This window comes from Colletotrichum navitas, assembly GCF_030913465.1.
Source record: "Colletotrichum navitas strain CBS 125086 chromosome Unknown LY79scaffold_2, whole genome shotgun sequence".
NCBI classification, from domain to species: Eukaryota; Fungi; Ascomycota; class Sordariomycetes; order Glomerellales; family Glomerellaceae; genus Colletotrichum; species Colletotrichum navitas.
This window is the reverse complement of record NW_026850548.1, coordinates 445,012-466,329: the sequence shown is the minus strand read 5'-3', so window position 1 is coordinate 466,329 and position 21,318 is coordinate 445,012. Positions and strand designations below refer to the sequence as shown.

Below are 21,318 nucleotides of genomic sequence, written 5' to 3'. Positions count from 1 at the left end.
ATGACTGGTCGCCGTGCTCGTGCTGCTCTCGCCGCAGAGGAGAGCTTGGCTTCCACCCGAAGCAGTAAGTAATCACAACGCGCAATAATATACTCACTCTTTTCACATTCAAATAAATGTTACCGAAGAGGACATTCAATCTGACGTTATCTAGATTCACCTGACGCTGCTCCACACACTGGTACAGGCCGCCGCCTCACCAGATCTGCTTCGGCCAAGAACCTTGCAGTTCCGGATCAACCAGTCACTTCAGCCCCTTCCGTTGCGAAGAGAGGCAGAGGCCGGCCTAGCAAGAAATTCTCCCTTGCCAATGATTCGGCCTCCTCAGCTCCCTCTGCTGCTGCATCTGCCGACTTCACCTCAGCTAGCGAGGGCTCTACCCCGGCAACTAGCAATGTCGCCACACCCGCACCGTCCATCACTGCAGATGGTCTGGGGTCTCGCAAGATCGCCTCCAAGATTGAGGTACAGCTCCCCACCGCTGCTGGCCTCCAGAGTGAGCGCGCTCTGCGTCGGAGCCAGTACTCTATGGCACCCATCAAGCGCAAGCGGGTTGAGACTGGAGATAGCGATGACGAGGACGACGAGGAGTACTCCGACAATGATCGCGATGCTATCGTCGCTCGTCGTCTGCAGAAAGTGGAGAACCGCAAAGCGAAAACGACTACTCGACTTTCGGATGCTGCCCTCGCTAGACGTCTTCAGGAAGAGGAGTTCGGAATGGACAACCCCGATGCCCTCGTCACTACTCGACGCGGCCGACGCAACATGATTTCTACCCAGGCAGCTATCGCACCCAGTGACGCCGAAATGTCAGAAGACATACCTCTTGCTGCCCGAGCCACATCTGGCGGCCGCCAGCGAGGTAGACCTGCTAGGAGCAACGCCTCCCTTGCACAGCGACCTACGAAAAGGCAGAAGAACATTCTTCACCATGAAGACGAAGATGAATTGGCCGTTTCTGCGCTTGAGGACGAGCATGATGGCGCTGAATTTGGTCTCCCATCGGACGAAGAAGACTCGGGTGACGAGTTTGAACCCAAGAAATCGGCGTTCAAGGGCAAGAAGCCCGTCAGACAGACCAGAAACACAGCCTCTTCTTCCAACCAACCGCATGCGGCACTTGAAGAGCTTGTGGTTGACGATGAGGACGCCTTGTCGAGCCTTTCGGGCTTTTCCACCGATGACAGCGACGCTAGCAACGTCGCCTCGGCCGTCTCCACCGCGTCCGATAGTGATGGACGCCTCCAGAACGCCGTTGCCAGACAGTCTCGTGGGCGACGTGCTCTTCAACGTGGCTCCAGACGACGTGGTCAGCTCGAGCGTGATAGATTGGTGCATCATCATCCCGAGCTTCTAACCATGTGGCAGGAGCTCGAGGCTTTGCCGCCTTTGAGGCCCGAGAAAATCGCACAACCCAAGCAAATCTCGCGCCAGCTCAAGCCGTTCCAGCTACAGGGTGTTGCATGGATGATTGCTATGGAGCAGACCGACTACAGGGGGGGCCTCCTTGGCGACGAGATGGGCCTTGGCAAGACCATTCAGGCGGTGTCGCTGATAATGTCCGATTTCCCCTCCAAGAAGCCCTCTTTGGTCTTGGTACCGCCTGTCGCCCTAATGCAGTGGCAGTCGGAGATCACCGCCTACACTGACGGCACGCTCAAGACGTTTGTCTACCACGGTTCCTTGGCCAAGGCAAAGAACGTTAGCCTCAAGGAACTGAAGAAGTTCGATGTCATCATGATGTCTTACAACAGCCTAGAGTCCATGTACCGCAAACAAGAGAAAGGCTTCACCCGCAAGGATGGAATCTACAAGGAGCGGAGTCTGATACACCAGATTGAGTTCCATCGCATCATACTCGATGAAGCTCACAGCATAAAAACACGAACCACCATGACGGCAAAGGCCTGCTTCGCCCTCACGACCGACTTCAGATGGTGCTTGACCGGTACCCCGCTGCAGAACCGCATCGGCGAGTTTTTCTCCTTGGTCCGTTTCCTACAGGTCAAGCCTTTCGCCTCGTACTTCTGCAAGCAGTGTCCCTGCGCCAGCTTGGACTGGGACCTCGATGATGATCATCGATGCCGCAAGTGCCACCATGCCGGCATGCAGCATGTTTCCGTGTTCAACCAGGAGCTGCTCACTCCCATTCAGAAGTGGGGCAACAGGGGAGAAGGTGCAGATGCTTTCCGAAAGCTTCGCACGATGACTGATCGTATCATGCTTCGCCGCCTGAAGAAAGATCACACGGATTCCATGGAGCTTCCCGTCAAAGAGGTCTACGTAGACCGCCAATTTTTCGGCGAAGTTGAGAACGACTTTGCGAACAGCATCATGACGAATGGTCAGCGCAAATTTGATACCTACGTCGCTCAGGGTGTGTTGCTCAACAACTACGCCAACATCTTTGGTCTCATCATGCAGATGCGCCAGGTTGCCGATCATCCCGATTTGATCCTGCGGAAGAACGGTGAGGGCGGCCAGAACACGCTCATGTGCAACCTGTGTGACGAGGTTGCTGAGGATTGCATCAGGAGCCGCTGCAAGCACGATTTCTGTCGCGCCTGTGCCAGAACCTGGCTCGCGGCTAACGATCAGCCCGACTGTCCTAAATGCCACATTCCTTTGGCCATCGACTTGGAGCAGCCAGAGATCGAGCAGAACGAGGCCGACGTTAAGAAGTCGTCGATTATCAATCGAATCAAGATGGAAGAGTGGACCTCTTCGTCCAAGATTGAGCTCCTCGTCCATGAACTTCACAAGCTTCGCTCTGACAACGCGTCTCACAAGTCCATCATCTTCTCGCAGTTTTCGTCTATGCTTCAGCTCATCGAGTGGCGACTCCGCCGTGCCGGCATCACCACCGTCATGCTGGACGGCAGCATGAATCCTGCACAGCGCCAAGCGTCCATCAACCACTTCATGACGAAGACGGACTGCGAGTGCTTCCTCGTATCTCTCAAGGCTGGCGGTGTTGCCTTGAACCTCACGGAAGCGTCGCGTGTTTTTATCGTCGACCCGTAAGTATTTTGTGCCCTATGGTCTGACGTTGGCTAACAAACATCACAGCTGGTGGAATCCTGCCGCCGAGTGGCAGTCCGCTGATCGGTGCCACCGTATCGGCCAAACCCGCCCTTGCACCATCACCCGCCTCTGTATCGAGGATTCTGTCGAGAGCCGCATGGTCTTGATCCAGGAGAAGAAGACAAACATGATCAACTCAACTGTCAACGCCGACGACAAGGCTATGGAGTCCCTGAGCCCCGAGGACATGCAGTTCCTCTTCCGTGGATCTTGAGCTTGTCTGGCCAGCGGAAATTCTCGCAGCAGCCAGTGGGTATGGTTTGTCGATGGCTTTGAGGACCAGGAAAGGATACGCATTGGGGCCTTGATCCGGGTCGCTATGGAGTTGGGCGTACGTCGTGTCCTTGTTATACCCTTATTCCCGCGGCGTTATAGCTGCGATCATGGACCGCATTTCTGAAACATGAGAATCATGGTTACGCTTTGGCCTTTCAAACTAGGTAGACTTGGGTTCGGCTAGCTAGGTCCACATTGCTCAATGAATCTGGACGTCAGATCCAGTTGTTAGTCACACTTCAGTGTCCCCTTCGACTGCAGCGTGTATGAGGCGTTGAGCGTCCCGCACAAGCGAGTCCTCCCCCGTGTCGCTGACCAACTTGTTGTCGAGTTCCGCGTTCAATATACGAGGAGCGCGGGCCTTGCCAATCTTGGAATGGGGGAGTAGCGTTGAATCTAACCAAACTGACTGTTTAAGGCTCCCGGGATGGCGCAATCTAGTGGCGAGTCAGGTATTACCTGGTTCCGGGCCCTAAAACTACCTACGCATCTCGGACGGCGGGGAATATTTCAAAGGTTCCCGACACCAATACGGATACTGTCGTCATGGTATCGTTGCGCCGAGAACACCCCCATCGCTGAGTGTCGCGAAGAGAGAGATGAAGTAGCGAATTAGAACGTCGGAAGTCGGCAAAGATGAAAAATCAATAACTATTTACGCGGAAATATGTCTCAACCACGGGGACGCTGCAAAATCCTGGTTCCGATATCCTCTGATAATATCTCTGCCCCAGAAAGAAAGCTCGTTCCTGCTTTAACGGCCATGCCGTGATATATGTGCCGTTTGGTCCGTAATTATGTACATTATTAATAAGTCGGGTTCTGCGATTTAAGCCTGCATAATAGTGTTGCTGAACTCGACGTCTTGAGCAGCCCAGGCCGCGAGGCGCGCCGCGAGGTCCTCATCCGAGATGTCTTCCTCTATCGAGCGGAGCTCGAAGCCGTCGGCATTGCAGGCTTCAATATCGCGCAAGTAGTGCACGTGAGCGTCGGTGTCGAGTTTAAGTGTGAAGCGGCCGTTGCACTCGGTGTTGCGGTCGCCCTCGCAGACCTTGATGTCGGCAAGGGTGTAGTCGATCGTGGTGCCGTTGCCGGTAGACAGCCAGTACTCGGGGCTCGTGTGGCGGTAGCCGAATAGGATAGGGGGCAGGCGGGGGACAGGGTCATCGACGTGAGTGACGCGGTACTCGGCGCCGGGCTGGACGGTGACGAAGTTGGTAAAGGCCTCGTTGCCGACGCGAGGGGAGCCGTAGGTGTAGATGTCGACGGGATAGCCGTCAAGACGGAGGTAGGCGGCGGCAATAGTGACGACAGCACCGCCGAGGGAGTGGCCGGTCCCGACGATGGTGTAGCTGGGGTTGGCGGTCTTGGCCGCCTTGATGGCACTCAAGACCTCCCCCTTGACCTCGTTCCAGGCGTTGGCGAAGCCGGAGTGGACTTTGCAGCCATCGACCAAGTCGCAGTCTTCTAAGCCGAAAAGGAGATTGGTGAGCCAGTTGCGAACGTTGCTGGAGCCGCGGATGGCGAGGACAATGTTCTCCCTTGTGGGGTCCAAGGCGACGAAGCCTTGGAGTCCGGTAGTAGCACCGCTAAAGGTCTGTATCAGCTCTGAGCTAGGAACCGGTAACCGCAAAAGGTAAACTCACGAGAAGGTGTGAATCATCTTTGCACCGTTGACTTGGACGTCGGGGCAGGCGTCCGCGCCGCAGGTAATGGAGGTATTGGCGGCAGTTTCGTCGTTGCAAGAGGTTGCTGCGACCATCTGGACGTAGTACTCGAAGTTGGACAGGTCGCCAGCAGTCACGGTCACGGCTAATGCAAAGTCAGCAGCTGCTCCAAGACACTCTAACCGGCGCTCTTACCTCTCTCGTCGAGTGCAGCCACCGGAGCTCTGGCACCAAGCAGGGGAGTCGCCGCGACTGCGGCGGACAGCAGAGGAAGGAGAGACAGCTTGGCCAACATGATGAAGGGCGTGCAGAATCAGTAAAAACAGCAAAAACGGAACTCGAGGACTTGCTCCTGGGGCACAAGGAACAGAAGGGCGGTTGGTTTAACCATCGTCGCGCGGCCCACGACGTCTTATATATCGCAGGGGCGGGGACGGGAAAATAGAGTGCGGTGGGCCAGCGCCCGCTCGTGGTCCTTGACGGACGGTTGGGTCTGCGGTGGTATCCCACTTCTGAATCCATTTCCCCTCGAAGGGGGATTGGGGTCTGGAAGCAACCCTGCGTGTTGACTGGAGGTGGGTGTGCCGGGATAAGACTCTGAACGCAAGGCCTTGTTTATTCCGGCCGTTCCTCCGATATCCAGGAGCCATATCGCGGGGCACAACTTATAAGACAGGTGGGAAATCGACGCCAAAAGCGCCAGCCGCTCACGAAATGGAAGCGCCTCGCCCCTGCAACGGGCAGTTCCATCTACAAGGGTGTGGTCCTACCAGGAGGGGGGAGCGGTGCGGGATAGATGACAGCTTCGATCATTGGGTGGTCTGGTCAGGCTGACGTGACTGGATACAGTGCACAAGCAAGTGGTGAGGGATGAACGGCATCCATTGTCCAATGGGCTGTGATATCTCCCCGCCCTCTCACTCACCGTTAAGTCCCATACCATCCCATATAATGTACTATGTAAGATTCAACCCCACTCTTCCTTCACCAACATCCTGATTTCCTTCAACCTGTATAGAAACTCTCCTAAGAAAAATTAAAATTGTAGTAACAACGTGTTACGTGGCGTTTCTTAGGATTAGGGTAGAGTTTGGGTTAGGGTACACCTCTACAGGGATTATAAACGTTAGTGATTTAGTTACTAACCAGAAGGGGGGAGGGATCAGTAGGTCAGTATACTTATTAAAAGGTGTAAAATACGCTATATCTAAAGTACTAGTACTGTATCCCTCCTCTATTATCCTAAAGGTACAAGGCTGTAACTGTAGGAAGAGTTACATGGAGCAGCACATGACTCCTATAGACTCTCCTTACTTAGTAGCTTCAGTAAGTAGTTAGGTAGGTTAACTACTCTATAGGTAAATAGTAGGCAATATATAGCTGGCTGGTGATAGTGATAAAGTCATAAAACCTACTAGTACTAGTACTAATCTTTATATGAGAAACTCTTATTAAAATAAGTACTGCTCCTTGCTGTTGTATGTGGGGCATCTCACTGCGCTAACGTTTATAATCCCTGTGGAGGTGTAGAGTCTGAAATGTGGGAGGCGTGCGGCTGTTCGGCATGGTCAGAGGTTAGGACAAGGCTCAGCGTGGCTGGGTGGCAGTAAGTCGCGACAGTGAAGTCAGAGACTGTGGGGAGCCATTCACTACATCGTATGTACCAATAGGCGCCACGTGAGCCAAGCCTCTCCGTCGCGGGGCTTGTTACTCATTGAGCAGCGTTGTCTAAATGGTGGTTCCTGAGCTGTAACGAGCAAGGGTGTTGCTGGGTAGATTCCACTTCTGTTGGACTTTATCAAAACAATAGCGCCTAAGTCGGCAGAGACCCAAGTGGTCACAAGCTGTGACGAAATGGTTACCGGTACTCGACCGCGGGTGCGCGCGGCCCACCTATATGTTCATTGCAATATAGAAACTCCAGTTCGATCCTGCACGTGGCACGCTAAAGCTCAATAAAATGCTACCCACACTTGGGGGTTTGTGTCCGAATTACCGTTGAAGGGCCGGAGCACGAAGACGCATTGAACCGTTCGTGTGGTAAATAATACGTGTAATACGTGGTGGCTGTTACAGGTGGGCAGCCATGATGTCGCGCGGGCGTTGCGTTGCCAGCTTCCGATTCGAGTAAGTAAATCGGCCAAGTAGAGCTGATTCAAGGAAATGACGGCCATTGCCAAGTTAAGTCTGATCATGTCCGAAAAAGACAGGAAAAAGCATGTGGATGTGATTGGAGACGAGCAAGATGCAACCATGCGCCACAAAATGGCAAACTATTGATGCGCGCGAGAGTGAGGCACAGAAAATAAATAAATAAATAACGATAACGTGTTGTTCAAAGGAGTGGGATATATTTCATATGCCTGCCTGCCCAGGTATGATCTATCAGATATGTACGTACTATGTTATGTCATGCCGCTTCCTGCCACTTCTTCCCCCCATGTTCATATGTATCCATCCATCACTATCTCTGTCTCTAACTCTCTCTCTCTCTCTCTCTCTCTCTCTCTCTCTCTCTCTCTCTCTCTCTCTCGTCTCCTGCCTTCCCCGCTTCCATGCGCCGACCTACCATACAGAAATCGTCTCTTCATCCTTTCGGTGCCTGATGATCGGATAAGCATGGATGCAGCAACATAGGTGCATGCGTGCATGATGCAGCTGCGAAGCTAGGCAAGGCTAGGCAAGATTATGGACAATTCCCGTGGTCACGTCTGCAACTGAGGTACTTCTGCTCGCCCTTCCCCTCATCTACCATCGTGATCGATTCCATACCGGTACATCCGCGTCTATACCTCTCGTGCCTGCTTGCATCACGCGCAGATTTCGATGGTTCTCACCGTCATCCAATTCCCCTGTCTTCATGCAGCCATGGCAGTCAACAGCCGAAACCCAACATGCGCGACCCCTGTTCCCTGTCATTGACCTCTACCGCTGGTTTGCGTTGGGCGATCCGCTCTTCGCTTGTAGGTTTCCTTGTAGTTTTCCTTGTAGTTTTCCCTGTAGTTTTCCCTGTAGTATACTACTATGTAATATAAGGACGCCTCAGGGACCCGACCTCGCTAGCTCAAAAGGACGCTTCAGAAAGTCCTCGGGGCATCATAAACTAGCTGACAACCACGCGCGTAATGCAGTGCCTGATGATCTGGCAGCCCTTCCCCGCGTCGGAGCCGGGCCGGATGGGACAAGCATCTTACTGACCGCTCGGGGCTAGTCAGGTCTTCCTTCCAGGTCACGCACACGACAAGTAGTCATGTTTGCATCTATTCCCCGTTCTACTGAATACTACTTAAACCAAACCAAGGTAGCATCGCTGGTCGGATGTCGGATATGTCGACATTTACGGTGACTACGCCCGCCTTGCCCAGCTCCAGAAGTGGGGCCTCTCAGGGGTTAATCTTGTATTTTCCGCACCTTCTCTCAACGCCCTACTTCGCGCCCGGCAAGCATTTTCTCAGTCGAGGTCTACGCAGTAGGAATGAATGCCTGAGAATGCTGCCGCTTCACCTGCTCCCCCTTTTCTTATCTCCCGTCAAGTCTCATAAACATTATCGACGGACGTATATCCCTCCCCGCCTTCTGCTACTAAGTAACTCTACCGTGACTACGGAGTACGTTGTTTCGTTTACGCTATATGCCGATCGACCGGCCTATGCTAGACCTTAACAGGCGTATACCCAAAAGCCCAGCCGCCAAGAGTGCAGTGTGCAACCCTTACATGCTGCAATATTGCACCCTCGTGCCCGCAGCCCCCTTTTGGCCGGTGTCGAGTTCGTACGAACCATCTGCTTTCTGCACGCCTATCCTTGCATCCAATATCACTCGCGCTCTGGAACTGTGATTGGGTCCGTACGTCAACATGTCGAGTGTGAAGCCGATGAAGGATTAGCTCCCATGTATATATAATAATGCTACGCCCGGGAAGTCTCACAGTCGCTTTGGATCGTCTGCCCGCGTCACCCTTGTGCCATCGCACCACGTATTTCTGTGCTCAAGTTCTACTTCGACTGCAGCTCCAAGTAGTGTCAAGGGCCAACCAGCACCATGGCGAGCACAGTCTCTGTCAAATCACTGGCCATAGCCCTCCTTGCCAGCCAGCTTTCCTTGTGCGATGGCGCCGTGATCAGTGCCAGAGCCGACGTACCTGCTGGTTATGTTGCCGCGCCATACTACCCGTCGCCGTACGGCGGCTGGGTCTCGGACTGGTCTGCCAGCTACGAAAAAAGTCTTTCGCTCGTCAAGACGATGACGTTAGCGGAGCTAACTAATATAACTACTGGTACTGGTATATATATGGGTAAGGATTATTAGTCTCCAATGTGTGCTTTTCGTTCAACTTCACTAACACACATGTAGGGTACGTCTTATCTGTCCGTTTCACCAGCTCGTACTGACTAGGCCAAGCCGTTGCGTTGGAAACTCCGGCAGCGTCCCCCGGCTCGGCATCCCTCAACTATGCCTTGCAGACTCGGCAACCGGCGTTCGTCTAGCTGACAACGTCACCGTATTCCCGGCGGGTATTACGACTGGAGCTACCTTCAGCAAGGACTTGATGTACGCCAGAGCGGTTGCAATGGGTAAGGAGTTCCGGGGCAAAGGCGCCAATGTGTTTCTGGGACCGGCCATTGGGCCCATGGGCAGGAAGCCCAGGTGAGTGAGTCCGCTCGCGAATATAACGCCACCCTTCTGATCCCATCTGCAGAGGCGGCCGAAACTGGGAAGGGTTTGGAAGCGATCCTGCGCTTAACGGTCACGCCGCATACTTGACTGTGAAGGGAGTACAGGAGCAGGGTGTCATCGCCACAGTCAAGCATCTTATAGGCAATGAACAGGAGATTTCAAGGATGTTTACGCCCCTTTGGAAAGGTTACAGTTCCAATATTGGTCAGAGCTCCCTCTCGTGTGAGCAAGATGTTTAACCACTAACCGAGTTAACCGAGCAGATGACCGAACGCTCCATGAGCTGTATCTATACCCATTTGCTTTGGCCCTTAGAGCAAGCCCTGGATCAGTCATGACTGCCTATAACGCGGTGAGTTAATTCCTATCATATGACGCTGTGAATAGCATCAAGTTGTAGTATCGGTTGTGAATGTACCCTCTGTGACTAGTGCAGGCTGTGGCTTGTGTCGGCTGTGGCTAGTACCCGTTGTAGCCAGCACCGGCATCGGTACGACTGCGCCTCACCGTACGCACAGATCACTTCATGTATTATGTATTACTACTGGCGTCGTCTCATGCGTAGTCTGGCGACGACAACCACCTACTTTACAGTCCTTTTTTCTCCTTTTTGTTTTTTTTTCTTCTTCCTTTTTTATCTACTGTTCATCACATGTGAAGTTCTCTGACTGACATTTCTAAAGGTCAACGGTTCAGCATGCAGCCAGAACAGCTACTTGATCAACGGCATCTTGAAAGACGAACTCGGCTTCCAAGGATTCGTCATGAGTGACTGGCTTTCGCACATGTCAGGTGTTGGGTCTGCCCTAGCTGGGCTTGACTTCAATGCGCCAGGCGATCAGCAGATACCACTCACTGGGTACAGTTATTGGGCATACGACCTAACGCGTGCTGTTTTGAACGGATCGGTTCCTATGGACCGTATGAACGACATGGCCACCAGGGTCCTGGCAGCTTGGTACCAGATGGGGCAGGACGATTCGTTTCCGGCTACTAACTTTGATACCAACACCCGTAACAGGGTGGCAGACTTGTACCCCGCAGCGTGGCCCTTCTCCCCAAGCGGCGTCGTCAACGAATATGTCCAGGTGCAGGCCGATCACTACCTCGTCGCAAGACAGGTCGCGCAGGAGGCCGTCACACTGCTCAAGAACAACGGTAGCCTTTTGCCCATCACGGCCTCAACACCGATCAAGATCTTTGGCACCGGCGCACAGACAAACCCCAACGGACCCAATGCTTGTACCGACAGGTCCTGTAACAAGGGCACTCTCGGAATCGGCTGGGGCTCGGGAACGGTTGACTACGAGTATTTGGACGATCCGCTTACTGCCTTTAAGAAGAGGTCCAGCAATGTTGTCTACTACAACACTGACTCTTTCCCGTCGGTCTCGACGCCCACGGCCGACGACGTGGCATTTGTGTTCATCTCCTCCGACTCTGGTGAGAACTCGTACACTGTAGAGGGCAACGCCGGAGATCGCAGCTCGACTGGCCTCAATGCCTATTACAACGGCAACAAGCTTGTAAAGGATGCGGCCGCCAAGTACCAAAACGTTGTGGTCGTCATCCATACAGTCGGTCCCGTCCTCGTGGACGAGTGGATTGATCTTCCCAGCGTCAAGAGCGTTCTCGTCGCCCATCTTCCCGGCCAAGAGGCTGGTGAGTCACTCGCCTCCATCATCTACGGTGAAGCCTCTCCCTCTGGTCATCTTCCGTATAGCATGACCAAGCAGGAGTCCGACCTGCCTGACTCCGTCACCAAGCTGCTCAGCGTCCAACTTTTCGGCCAACCCCAAGACACCTACTCCGAGGGGCTCTATATCGATTACCGCTACCTCAACAAGAACGGCATCAAGCCGCGCTTCGCCTTCGGCCACGGACTGAGCTACACCACCTTCTCCTACTCCAACGCGACCATTAACTCCGTGACGCCCCTGACCGCCACACCTCCAGCCCGGCCGGCCAAACAAGGTATCCTTGAGTACGACGCCCCCATCCCCGCCTGGACCGAGGGCGTGGCGCCGGCCGGCTTCAAAAAGATCTTCAGGTACATCTACTCGTGGTGCACCGAGTCCGAGGCCAAAGAAGCCGTCGCCGCCTCCACGACGAAGACGTACCCGTATCCAGAGGGATACAGCACTACGCAGAAGCCAGGCCCCCCCGCCGGCGGCGGCGAGGGAGGAAACCCTGCGCTCTTCGATGTAGCCTTCACTGTCTCAGTGAAGGTGACCAACACGGGCGCCCAGTACTCGGGTAAGGCCTCGGCGCAGGCGTATGTGCAGTTCCCCGATGGCGGACCCGAGACTCCCGTGATCCAGCTGCGGAACTTTGAGAAGACGGCAAACCTGGCGCCCGGGGAGAGCACCACGGTGACGCTGGAGCTGACGAGGCGGGATTTGAGCGTTTGGGATGTGGTCAGCCAGAATTGGATTGTGCCCAGCCCGACGGGCAGGTACAAGATCTGGGTCGGGGAGGCGAGTGACAAGTTGTTCTTGGCCTGTTACACGGACTCTGGGAACTGTGAGGAAGGACTCGCGAGCCCCGTCTAGCTTCAGTCTGCAGTGGTTAGAGTCAACCTGGACCGAGACCGAGGTAAGATGGCGTTGTCTTTTAATCTAAATTCTTCATCGACTAGCCATGGTGAATTCCATTTATTACTAATTACTTAATAAAACCATACGAAAGACTTGATACCTTTTAGTCTGTTGTGCTGGGCAACGTCGAAACCCAGGTGTTTCGTCCGCGCGTTAAAAAACAACAGAATGTTATCCCAATCAGAAGCGGAAGCTGCGGCCGAAGCTCGCTTTCATATTCACAGTAACTGCTGTCGCGACTTATTGCGTTTGTCAGCAACCGTCATTCATCCATGGAGACTTTGCGAGGTACTGCCTTCAAAAGGCTTTAAACTGACGGAGAACTCTTTAAATCATTCGCTCCAAAGCCGAACCTCAAAAGAGGCCGGTGGCCAGGTTAATATCTTCGGGTACTGGAACAACGTGAATGACGCTACAGTGAACAATCCGCGGCCAAGCCCCTAAGAGCCCCTCGGTGCCACCGGGAGGGTTCAGAGACTTGACCGAAGTGTATTCACACACACACACACACTATGGTAAGTACTGTCGGAAGCGCCTTCTTCTTCGTAATGATTCCAACAGTGTGGTAAGTCAACCGTAATCGACAGACAATACAAACACAGACTGTAGCTATGATTCATTAACTTCGTTTGAGATTGCCTCCTCATTGTCTGTGTGATTTATCGGGTCCTGCTCTGAGTGAATGCCTATCTTCTCATGCGCGGCAGCCAGGGAACCCTGAATTACCCTTTTGCTAAGGGAGGCGTTGAGCTCTCTGATCCTATATCAAGTAAGTAATCAGACAGGAGATAGGCAAAAAATGGGTAGAAGACAGACAGTAAATGGATATGAAATAAACATACCTTCTTGGGGCCGCTCTGCGTGTTGCGGCCGTCCTGTAGAGTAATTAGAGAAGCTGACTGAACAAGAGATGTACAACATGCCCGCGCGTCAGGGCTATTCTTTGAATTGAATACATTGCCAGGCGGGAACTTTGGCTGGTACTGGCCCTGGTTCTACCCAACGTGGCATGCAAGAGGGCCAGCAGATCAAAGCGGCAGCCGTCCGACTACTCGATGCTGAACACCGTCAAACGTCCAACAGCCTGATTCTTGCAATGGGGGAATGGTGAGGTTAGGGGTGCTGTCCTCGGTGGTAGTTGAATGTGACGCCCTACTTAGTCGCCAACCGAAGTGCTCGACGAAGACGCGTTGCTGGACTATCCGACATAGGAGTTAAGGGTCTGAGGGAAAGGCAAGGTCATAGATGCTGTCCTCATGGTGTTGTTGACTGGGACGTCCTTACCGAAAGTGTTACTTGGCGAACAAGAAAACGCGTTACAGAGGACTTGGGGTCTACTTCAGGTAGCCGATTGTCCAAGTGGTCGAAGATGAAGACGCTATCAAACAGTCTCAAGATTACCAACAGAGAAAAGAGGACGATGCATTAACAAAAGGCATGGGGCCAGAGATACTGTCCTCGAAGACAAGGGTGGGGGGGGGGGGGGGGTTGCTAAGTGCGGTGTCCTAGTTCTTAACAGTATTGCTTGACGAAAAGGAAGATGGGCTAACGAAGGGCTCGGGGTTAGAGATGCGGTACCTGGGCATTAAATGAGCGCGACGTCCTGCTTCAGGCTGAAGGCCCAAGGAGTGGTTGAGGTTGACCTACTGTTCCAGTTCGCCAACAGTATTGCTCGACGACGAGGACACATTGCCAAAGGACTCAAGGTCGGAGATGCTGTGCTCAAGGGTAGTTGAGCGCCACACCCTGCTTATCGCCACCAGTGTTCCTCGACGGAGACAAAGACGCGCTGCCAAACAGGCCTGACATTAGAGAGGAAAACATATGACTGAGGTGCCTAAGGGTGCCGTCCTCAGCGGGGTTTGTCAAGTACAACGTCCTGGTTTAGTTGCCAACTGTGTTGCTCAATGTAATTAGCAATACTAGCCCTAACCTACGAGTCCATATTCAATACGCCTAGCCAAAGAGACAATAATATAGACTGACCTCGACTTGAATATTTTTTGCGGGAGAGGAAGACTTAGAAGGATACACACAGGACGGATTCTAATATAGGCCACATTGAAGTAGAAATGCCTTCAACAGCTGACTAGTTAAGCCAGCTAACCATGTTGCCTTCTATTTATTCCTCATTCCCCTATTCAGAGGATTGTTCCTATTACAACTTCAACGAGGAGTTCCTGATAAGCGCAAATCACCAGCTTGCATTGACTACGTCCCTGCTACCTATACACACCGTCTGTCGCTACTACCAATTGAATATCTCGGAGAGAATTTCGAACTAGCCCAGAGAGATGAACAATAACTACCTCAGAGAATGGCATCTTACATCTGACCTCACCTTTCTCCGGGCCAGAATCAAGCTAGTGACTCTCGCCGTGTCCCTTTGGGACAAGAAGAATAGAACATACGAGATTGCATAAAACAGCCAGAGCGAGGTAAAGTACGACCACGTTAGACTTGTATTGATCCGTAATTCTTCAAGACGGGAGATTCCAGTGCTTCATCCGGTGATTAGCTATATCGTGAATCATTCGTACGAGAGACAACCAGGTTGCCGCTGCTGTGTTCATTGATCAGAAGGTAGCAGTCGCTTCGCAGCACACTGTTACGGCAACAACCGCCTACTCAAAGAGAATTACTGAGGCTGGCCAGGTCTTGAGGTTAGGTAGTGTTGCGATGCTGGAGGCTTACTCGTCTTGCTGAGCCCTTCTCTAGTTTCCTCGACAAGAAAGTGTTGAATCGAATTTCTTGCCGTTCACCACCAGACCGATGTCAGTGCTGAACTGGGTACCAGCACTTCTCTGTGTACGTAATGCTTCGATAAACTCGAACCGAATCGTATGGTAGCGTCAGCGTTGCCTTCCTAGAGTCAAAAGGTAGACTTTAACTTGTGAGTTACCGTCAGTTGGCGATCAGACATGAAGTCCTCGGTGCGACTGCCGATTGGCGAATTCCTCGCGTATGCACATACTAATTACATACCTACCTACCTAGGTAAGCCGCACCAATAAGCACAGACTGCCAGATAAGCCACAGAGGCGACGGCAGCTAAATACGGGCGGGTATAAGGTACCTACCCAGCGCGGTAGTTGTGACACGGGAAAAGGGACCGTTGGACGCCGAAGCAAAGGTTCGTCCAGATCGCCAATCTTCGACCGGGCGAACATAGTCGGCCTTGCCGACCTCGCCGAAGTCATTGCTCTTCCAGCCAATGCTTCCAGTACCCGGACTGCTAGTTTCTCTTTTCTGTTATTTACTTAGTGTCATGTTTATTCAGGTAGCTAATCTGATGGTGGTTGGGTAGGATAACATTTATAAGGCACCGATGAAAGATTGGAGTTTCGACGCTGCCAAAGCAACAGGCTGTATACGAATTGGCAGAAGCCGCAAAGCCTTGTGACAAATTTCAAAAGTTTCTGTTAGTACCTAGGCCGAAGGGGTGACAAACAGTTGGGATATGGTGGCCATTTTCAATAATTGGTGAAGAAAAGAAGCTATCGCTGGTTACCCTGGTGAAATATGAGATGATACCCACTGTACTAGTGGATACTGTGCCGTATTGTACATAATCCTCTTACCGGCGATAGCTGACGATGTCCGGCATCGCTACAAGTTCAACAACAACGCAGCCAAGTTTCACCAGCAAGCTAGACCAACGCTCCAAATCGCAGAGATCACAACCGATCTATCCAGGCATCATGAACATGCCGTTCTTGATGGCTTCAATCTCCTTCTTCCCCAGAGGGTCCTTGTTGTTGAACGAGGCCCTCTTGCGCTCCACGCTCGGCCAGCTCGTGATGTCGAGATCGTCGCCGCCAATCTTCCTCCCCTTCTTATACTCCGAGAAAGCCATCTCCCAACCCCAGAGATCGTCGCCGTGAGTTTCCTTTGGCAGCTTGACGCTGTCATCCACGTCCGCCAGCAGGTTCTTGAGCCCGGGGACGTCGCGCAGCGTGATGCCGTGCTTCTTGGCGTAGGCGGCGACGTAGTTGTCGAACGTGTCCTCGTCGAAGGGATACGGTCACTTCTTGGTGGACTTCTTCATCCGGGTCTCTTCCTCAAGGAGGAAGTAGTTGCGGAAGATGGCTGCAACCTTCAGCATGCCCGCCATAACGTGGCCGAGGTCCTTGACCTTCGAGTCCGGGGTCAGGACGCACTCGCGCTCGAGGCGGGCGAGCATGGCGAGCATGGCGAGGAAGAGTTTGCCGATGAGGCGGGCGGTGTGGCTGCAGAGCTCGCCGTCGTCGGCCCTGTGACGGGTTTATTCTCGTCAACGAGCCGGCCTCGATGCAGATTGCCTGACAGGGGAGGCCGTGGAGGGGAGAATCACTTACATGGCGAAGTCACCGCCGGAGAGGTACCAGATGAACGGCACCATGGCCTCGCAGATCAACCACTGCTCCCTCCAGTTGTCCTTGGCCTCCTCGAAGTCGAGGACGAGGTTCTGGATGACATGCAAGACTCTACACGTAAAGGCCAAAGTTATCGGGATCGCGAATCTCGCAGTGAATCTGCTGGGTTATGAGCTTGCGGTAGCCGGCATTCGTCATGAAGAAGGGCGCGTCGGGGTGCTCTTCCGCAGGCTTCGTGCAGAGGCAGGTTTCGTCGCCGTCACACCTAGGCTGTTGATTGCCTTCGTCGTCTTCATCATCCCCATATTCATCTTCATCATCGTCGTCAAGATCTCCTCCGGGTTTGGCCCCAAAGGGACATCTGCAGGTGTATGCATAGGCGTCAATGTCTTCCAAGGCCTTCTTATAGTCATTAAGCTCCTCTTCAAATCAACTTTCTGGGATGGTTAATTCATATAGTCACTGCCGAAACTCAAATGACAGCAATGAGCTCGTTCATTGCTGTTTCTCGACGCGCTCTGAACGCGTGTCGAGCTTCCCTGGATTGCTATGGGTCTTGAACCCCTGACCGCATGTGACAGGATTTGGATTGCAATCTCGATGTCTTTTTTTTTTCGCGAGCCAGCTATATTGCTCACAGTGGGATGGGTGTCTCAGTCTGGAAGAGTTTGGGGGTTTCGTGTTGGCTGCGCAATGACGCGATCGCTTGTTCTCCAACTGGGTTGGTTGAGGAGACGGCAGGCAGGGGTGCAAGCGGCATATGCATTTGTTCCCTTGAGATCGATACGTGCTTGTGTTTGCCCGTTTCTCTCATCGTGAGCATCCGATAGTGACGAGACTGGGGCCTGGGTGCCAATTCAATATCAATAACAAGGAATCGGTGAGGCGTCAAGCGTTGAGAGAAAGTGCGGGCGCGGACAGTTGCTGTTACATGCCATTACTTATCTTCCCAAGCACTGGATGCTGCGTGCCTACCTATGAGTGCAAGCCTTTACTGCTTGTTTGGGCTTTGGGCGACACGAGATGATATCCGAGATGATATGCTATGAGTTAAGCCTCCACCGCGTGTCAAAAGCGAGCCTCCAACTCCTAGTCCTGCCACGCCATTTCCGCCAAGCGCAATTGTCGATACCGGACCTTGAAGCAACATGTGGTTGGTATGTTGTACATTTGACTTCATATTGATACATATTGAACACTACCTCTCGTGGAGGCCCTGATGTCTAAATCTCTAGGCCATGCCTAGCCCACAGCCATCCAAGCCAAGCTCGTCTATCGCCTGCGGCTTGCTTGAAGCTCAACTTTCGGATGACAACGGCCCGCCTATGCTTCGGTTAACGCTGCTATCCACGGAGATTCTTTCGTTTTTGCTGTCGCCCCTGGGCAACGCATCACTCAAACGCCCAGCTTCTTGCGCCCCTTCGCCCGTCTTCGCGCCACAATCTTGCGACCGTCCTTGGACTTCATGCGCGAAAGGAAGCCGTGCCTCCTCTTCTGAATCAATCGGGTGTTCCGGTTCATCGTGTTACGAGGGCCGCAGCGGACCTGCATGGCGCCCATGGCAGGGTGCTCTGTGATGGCGCTTGTCGGGACCACGTCGGCGGCACCAGCTGTTGAGGGGGTGAAGGGCGTTGCGGTCGGCCGGCGGAAGGCGGATGTGAGAGGCGTGATAGAGGGACGCAGCGAGGGAAGAGAGGAGAACATCCTAATGGCCAATGTTAGCTGATCAAAGCATTGGCTGGTCCAGCGAACTTGTGGCTGGGCCTTACCTTTGCGAGCACGCCTGTGTAGCGACACGGACAGGTTGGGTTGCTGGGCGGGAGAGGAAGCCCCTCGCCAGACTTGTGATGGGCTGGCGCATCATCTTGGCAGCAGTCGTGTGGTCGTTGTCGTGGACTGCGTGGAGCTCTCACTGATCGCGATCACCAAGCTTGAGATTTTGCGGAAGACTTTCTTCCAACCCGTCGGCAGTTCCCGTCTCTCATGCATAAAACGGGGTACTGCGGCTCATACGGGGTATTTCTGTATGCATGAAGGGCATTGCATGAGGCGGATGTTTCAGACAAATAAAGTCGGGGTAGACTAGGCGGGTGACCCCACTTGGTTGTCGGTTCATGTGGACAGCTTGCCTTAGCTTGCTGCGCCGATGGGTCTGACCAGCTTACGAAAAAGATCCAGAGCTTGGCCCTGTTTCCTCATTCAACATACTCATCATTCCTGTCCCTCCTTTTGTAATCCCTCTGGATCCCGTCGAAGAAGCAAGTTGTGGCCACAATGGATTTCCTCCAACGTCTTGCGCGGTTCCTGGACCAGCCGCTCTTCCCATGGAAGCGCCTCATCCTCGGCTTCTCCATCGGCCAGTTCGCCTTTGAGAGCCTGCTCTCGCTGCGTCAGTACCAAGTCTTGAAGAAGAGCAAGCCGCCCAAGGTGCTCGAGCAAGAAGTCTCCCAGGAAGTTTTCGACAAGTCGCAAGCCTACAACCGCGCCAAAGCCGAGTTTGGTTTCATCAGCAATCTCTGGGGTCAGATCCAGAACATCGCCTTCATCCAGTTCGACGTCCTCCCCAAGTTATGGTCCTGGTCCGGTAACCTGCTGCTGAAGTTCGCGCCGGAGCGCTTCACCGGCGAGATTTCCCAGTCCATCGTCTTCGTCCTCGCTTTCATCATGATCCAGCAAGTCCTCTCACTGCCCACCTCCATCTACCAGACCTTTGTGCTCGAGGAGAAGTTTGGCTTCAACAAGCAGACACCCAAGCTTTTCATTACCGACATGATCAAGTCTCAGTTCCTCGCTTTCGTCATCGCGCCTCCTGTTCTGGCCGGTTTTCTCTCCATTGTCAAGAAAACGGGCAACCAGTTCTTCTTCTACCTATGGGCGTTTGCCGCTGGCCTGCAGGTCTTCATGATCACCATCTACCCGATCGCCATCCTGCCCTTATTCAACAAGCTGTCGCCTTTGGAAGAAGGCGAGTTGAAGAACAGTGTCGAGAGCCTCGCCAAGAGCTTGAAATTCCCCCTTCACGAACTTTACGTTATCGACGGAAGCAAGCGCAGCGCTCACAGCAACGCCTACTTCTTTGGTCTTCCCTGGAAGAAGCACATTGTCATTTACGACACCCTCATCGAGAAGAGCGATACCCAAGAGGTTGTTGCTGTCCTTGCCCACGAGCTTGGCCACTGGAGCCTTGGCCACACCACCCGTCTCTTTGGAATCTCCCAGGTATGTTTTGTGTGGTAATATATTATGGGGTATCACACAGCTAACACCTCACAGGCCCACTTTTTATACATCTTCACCCTCTTCTCTGTCTTCATTAGCAACCAATCGCTTTACGCCGACTTTGGGTTCCTTAAGGAGCACCCCATCATCGTCGGCTTTATCCTCTTCTCTGATGCTCTCTCGCCCATGGACACCGTCGTCAAGCTTCTCATGAATATTTTGAGCCGCAAGTATGAGTTCCAGGCTGATGCCTTTGCCCAAAAGCTTGGCTACTCGGCTGAGCTGGCCCGCTCCCTCCTTAAGCTCCAGATCCAGAACCTCAGCTCGATGGACGCCGACTGGATGTACGCGACCTACCACTTTTCTCACCCTCACTTGTCCGAGCGCCTTAAGGCCCTTAACTGGAAGTCTACCAACAAGGTTACGACGGATGAGCCGACGGTTGCAAAGACGTCGGGAAGGGATGAGTTGTAGGGGTTTGCAATAGAAGTGCTTTGGCACCGAGAATTTAAGGAGGCAACTCGTTCTAGAATCCTTTGTACAATACTATGCTACGTGTAAAACAATGGGCAGTCTCCTCATAAGTGAGGATCACAAGCAATAGATCATCGTATGTTGCGTGGCGAAGGCCCTCTCCCTCAAGTGGGAGAGTTCATTTTCACCGTCTTGGAGCCCTCATGTTGGCCAGCACTCGTGCTAGGAGCTCCTCTCGCGTGTCGTTATCATTGGGAAAGAGATTCCTCTGACAGTTGTAAGCAAAGACCACGATGAACTAGTTGAGATTGCGCGCATACCGCGGCCAGCCATCTCCTCATCTCCTCTCTGGTCCAATTTTCTGGGTTGCCGGTCGGGTCCGGAGCAGCAGGAAACATGTCGCCGCCATAAATGGCCCAGACAGCCGCGGCCGTCACCAATCCACCGAATGCTGTGGCACAATGAGCACCAAATTCACGAGTAACCATTTGATTCGTATACTCACCAAGAACTGCACTCTATTTAGAGTGTTAGCAGACTCGTCAAGGAACCAAAAAAGGCGAGGGAAATGAATACTGACTCTGGACTTCATGGCATTGTCTAAAGGCGTGGGCATCTTATCGCTATGGGTATCTGTGGTGGTGCGCTGGTTCTCTGCTCCGTGTAACGAACGGAACGAAGCTTGGCTTGTTTTCTTGCTTTCTACAAGCGCTACCTATATAAGGACAGAAAACGGGAGGGGAACAGATTGCACAACTGCAGCAACGTGTTTGCAAACAACTTTGAGTTGGAAAGCGTCGTCAACCCACCCCCCGGTGCCACGGGACAGACCGAAGCGGTTGCTCACTGTCCCAGCGCCACGCCTTGCCCGAGAGCTTTTGGCTGACGCGTGCCACAGTGACGTTTCACTGCCACCCAACTTTCCGACCCAAAGCCCCAAGTGGCTGCTGCCTATGGCAGAATAGG

At 53.1% G+C, this 21,318-nt stretch overlaps 10 protein-coding genes across 10 annotated transcripts; 5 read left to right on the top strand and 5 right to left on the bottom strand.

Moving 5' to 3' along the window:
* LY79DRAFT_504987 (SNF2 family domain-containing protein) lies at positions 1-3,301 on the top strand (the record flags this gene model as incomplete). The annotated part of the gene is made up of 3 exons (XM_060553565.1): positions 1-64; positions 155-3,023; positions 3,073-3,301. 3 exons carry the CDS (start codon positions 1-3, stop codon positions 3,299-3,301), a joined length of 3,162 nt encoding a protein of 1,053 aa, XP_060420029.1.
* Positions 3,302-4,192: 891 nt separating this feature from the next.
* LY79DRAFT_665115 (lipase) lies at positions 4,193-5,325 on the bottom strand (the record flags this gene model as incomplete). The annotated part of the gene is made up of 3 exons (XM_060563011.1): positions 4,193-4,952; positions 5,010-5,175; positions 5,226-5,325. 3 exons carry the CDS (start codon positions 5,323-5,325, stop codon positions 4,193-4,195), a joined length of 1,026 nt encoding a protein of 341 aa, XP_060420028.1.
* Positions 5,326-7,389: 2,064 nt separating this feature from the next.
* Positions 7,390-8,227, top strand: LY79DRAFT_575141 (uncharacterized protein; the record flags this gene model as incomplete). Its single annotated transcript, XM_060559676.1, has 3 exons — positions 7,390-7,405; positions 7,689-7,993; positions 8,162-8,227. The coding sequence occupies 3 exons, from the start codon at positions 7,390-7,392 to the stop codon at positions 8,225-8,227; spliced, it is 387 nt and encodes a 128-aa protein (XP_060420027.1).
* Positions 8,228-9,071: 844 nt separating this feature from the next.
* Positions 9,072-12,389, top strand: LY79DRAFT_699322 (glycosyl hydrolase family 3 N terminal domain-containing protein; the record flags this gene model as incomplete). The annotated part of the gene is made up of 5 exons (XM_060564888.1): positions 9,072-9,277; positions 9,432-9,677; positions 9,730-9,911; positions 9,971-10,059; positions 10,391-12,389. The coding sequence occupies 5 exons, from the start codon at positions 9,072-9,074 to the stop codon at positions 12,257-12,259; spliced, it is 2,592 nt and encodes an 863-aa protein (XP_060420026.1). The 3' UTR covers positions 12,260-12,389.
* Positions 12,390-15,062: 2,673 nt separating this feature from the next.
* Positions 15,063-15,574, bottom strand: LY79DRAFT_575139 (uncharacterized protein; the record flags this gene model as incomplete). The annotated part of the gene is given in 5 exon segments (XM_060559675.1): positions 15,063-15,170; positions 15,207-15,261; positions 15,298-15,355; positions 15,385-15,546; positions 15,565-15,574. 5 exon segments carry the CDS (start codon positions 15,572-15,574, stop codon positions 15,063-15,065), a joined length of 393 nt encoding a protein of 130 aa, XP_060420025.1.
* Positions 15,575-15,992: 418 nt separating this feature from the next.
* LY79DRAFT_575138 (uncharacterized protein) lies at positions 15,993-16,496 on the bottom strand (the record flags this gene model as incomplete). The annotated part of the gene is made up of 2 exons (XM_060559674.1): positions 15,993-16,310; positions 16,440-16,496. 2 exons carry the CDS (start codon positions 16,494-16,496, stop codon positions 15,993-15,995), a joined length of 375 nt encoding a protein of 124 aa, XP_060420024.1.
* On the top strand, positions 16,415-17,201 carry LY79DRAFT_140819 (uncharacterized protein). Its single transcript, XM_060550952.1, has one exon. The coding sequence runs from the start codon at positions 16,642-16,644 to the stop codon at positions 17,107-17,109; it is 468 nt and encodes a 155-aa protein (XP_060420023.1). The 5' UTR covers positions 16,415-16,641; the 3' UTR covers positions 17,110-17,201.
* An 853-nt stretch (positions 17,202-18,054) lies between these two features.
* On the bottom strand, positions 18,055-18,523 carry LY79DRAFT_575137 (ribosomal protein L34; the record flags this gene model as incomplete). Its single annotated transcript, XM_060559673.1, has 2 exons — positions 18,055-18,364; positions 18,429-18,523. The coding sequence occupies 2 exons, from the start codon at positions 18,521-18,523 to the stop codon at positions 18,055-18,057; spliced, it is 405 nt and encodes a 134-aa protein (XP_060420022.1).
* A 259-nt stretch (positions 18,524-18,782) lies between these two features.
* On the top strand, positions 18,783-20,408 carry LY79DRAFT_655205 (peptidase family M48). Its single transcript, XM_060562664.1, has 2 exons — positions 18,783-19,878; positions 19,933-20,408. Exons 1-2 carry the CDS (start codon positions 18,934-18,936, stop codon positions 20,350-20,352), a joined length of 1,365 nt encoding a protein of 454 aa, XP_060420021.1. The 5' UTR covers positions 18,783-18,933; the 3' UTR covers positions 20,353-20,408.
* Positions 20,409-20,536: 128 nt separating this feature from the next.
* Positions 20,537-20,968, bottom strand: LY79DRAFT_665111 (uncharacterized protein; the record flags this gene model as incomplete). The annotated part of the gene is made up of 4 exons (XM_060563010.1): positions 20,537-20,620; positions 20,673-20,803; positions 20,858-20,870; positions 20,933-20,968. 4 exons carry the CDS (start codon positions 20,966-20,968, stop codon positions 20,537-20,539), a joined length of 264 nt encoding a protein of 87 aa, XP_060420020.1.
* Positions 20,969-21,318: the final 350 nt, after the last annotated feature.

Bases quoted from the DNA above. Each gene is read 5' to 3' on its own strand.
- LY79DRAFT_655205 (XM_060562664.1), top strand. From the start codon at position 18,934: ATGGATTTCCTCCAACGTCTTGCGCGGTTCCTGGACCAGCCGCTCTTC. The intron at 19,879-19,932 runs GTATGTTTTGTG...AACACCTCACAG, and splicing joins GTCTCTTTGGAATCTCCCAG to GCCCACTTTTTATACATCTT.
- LY79DRAFT_140819 (XM_060550952.1), top strand. From the start codon at position 16,642: ATGGCGAAGTCACCGCCGGAGAGGTACCAGATGAACGGCACCATGGCC.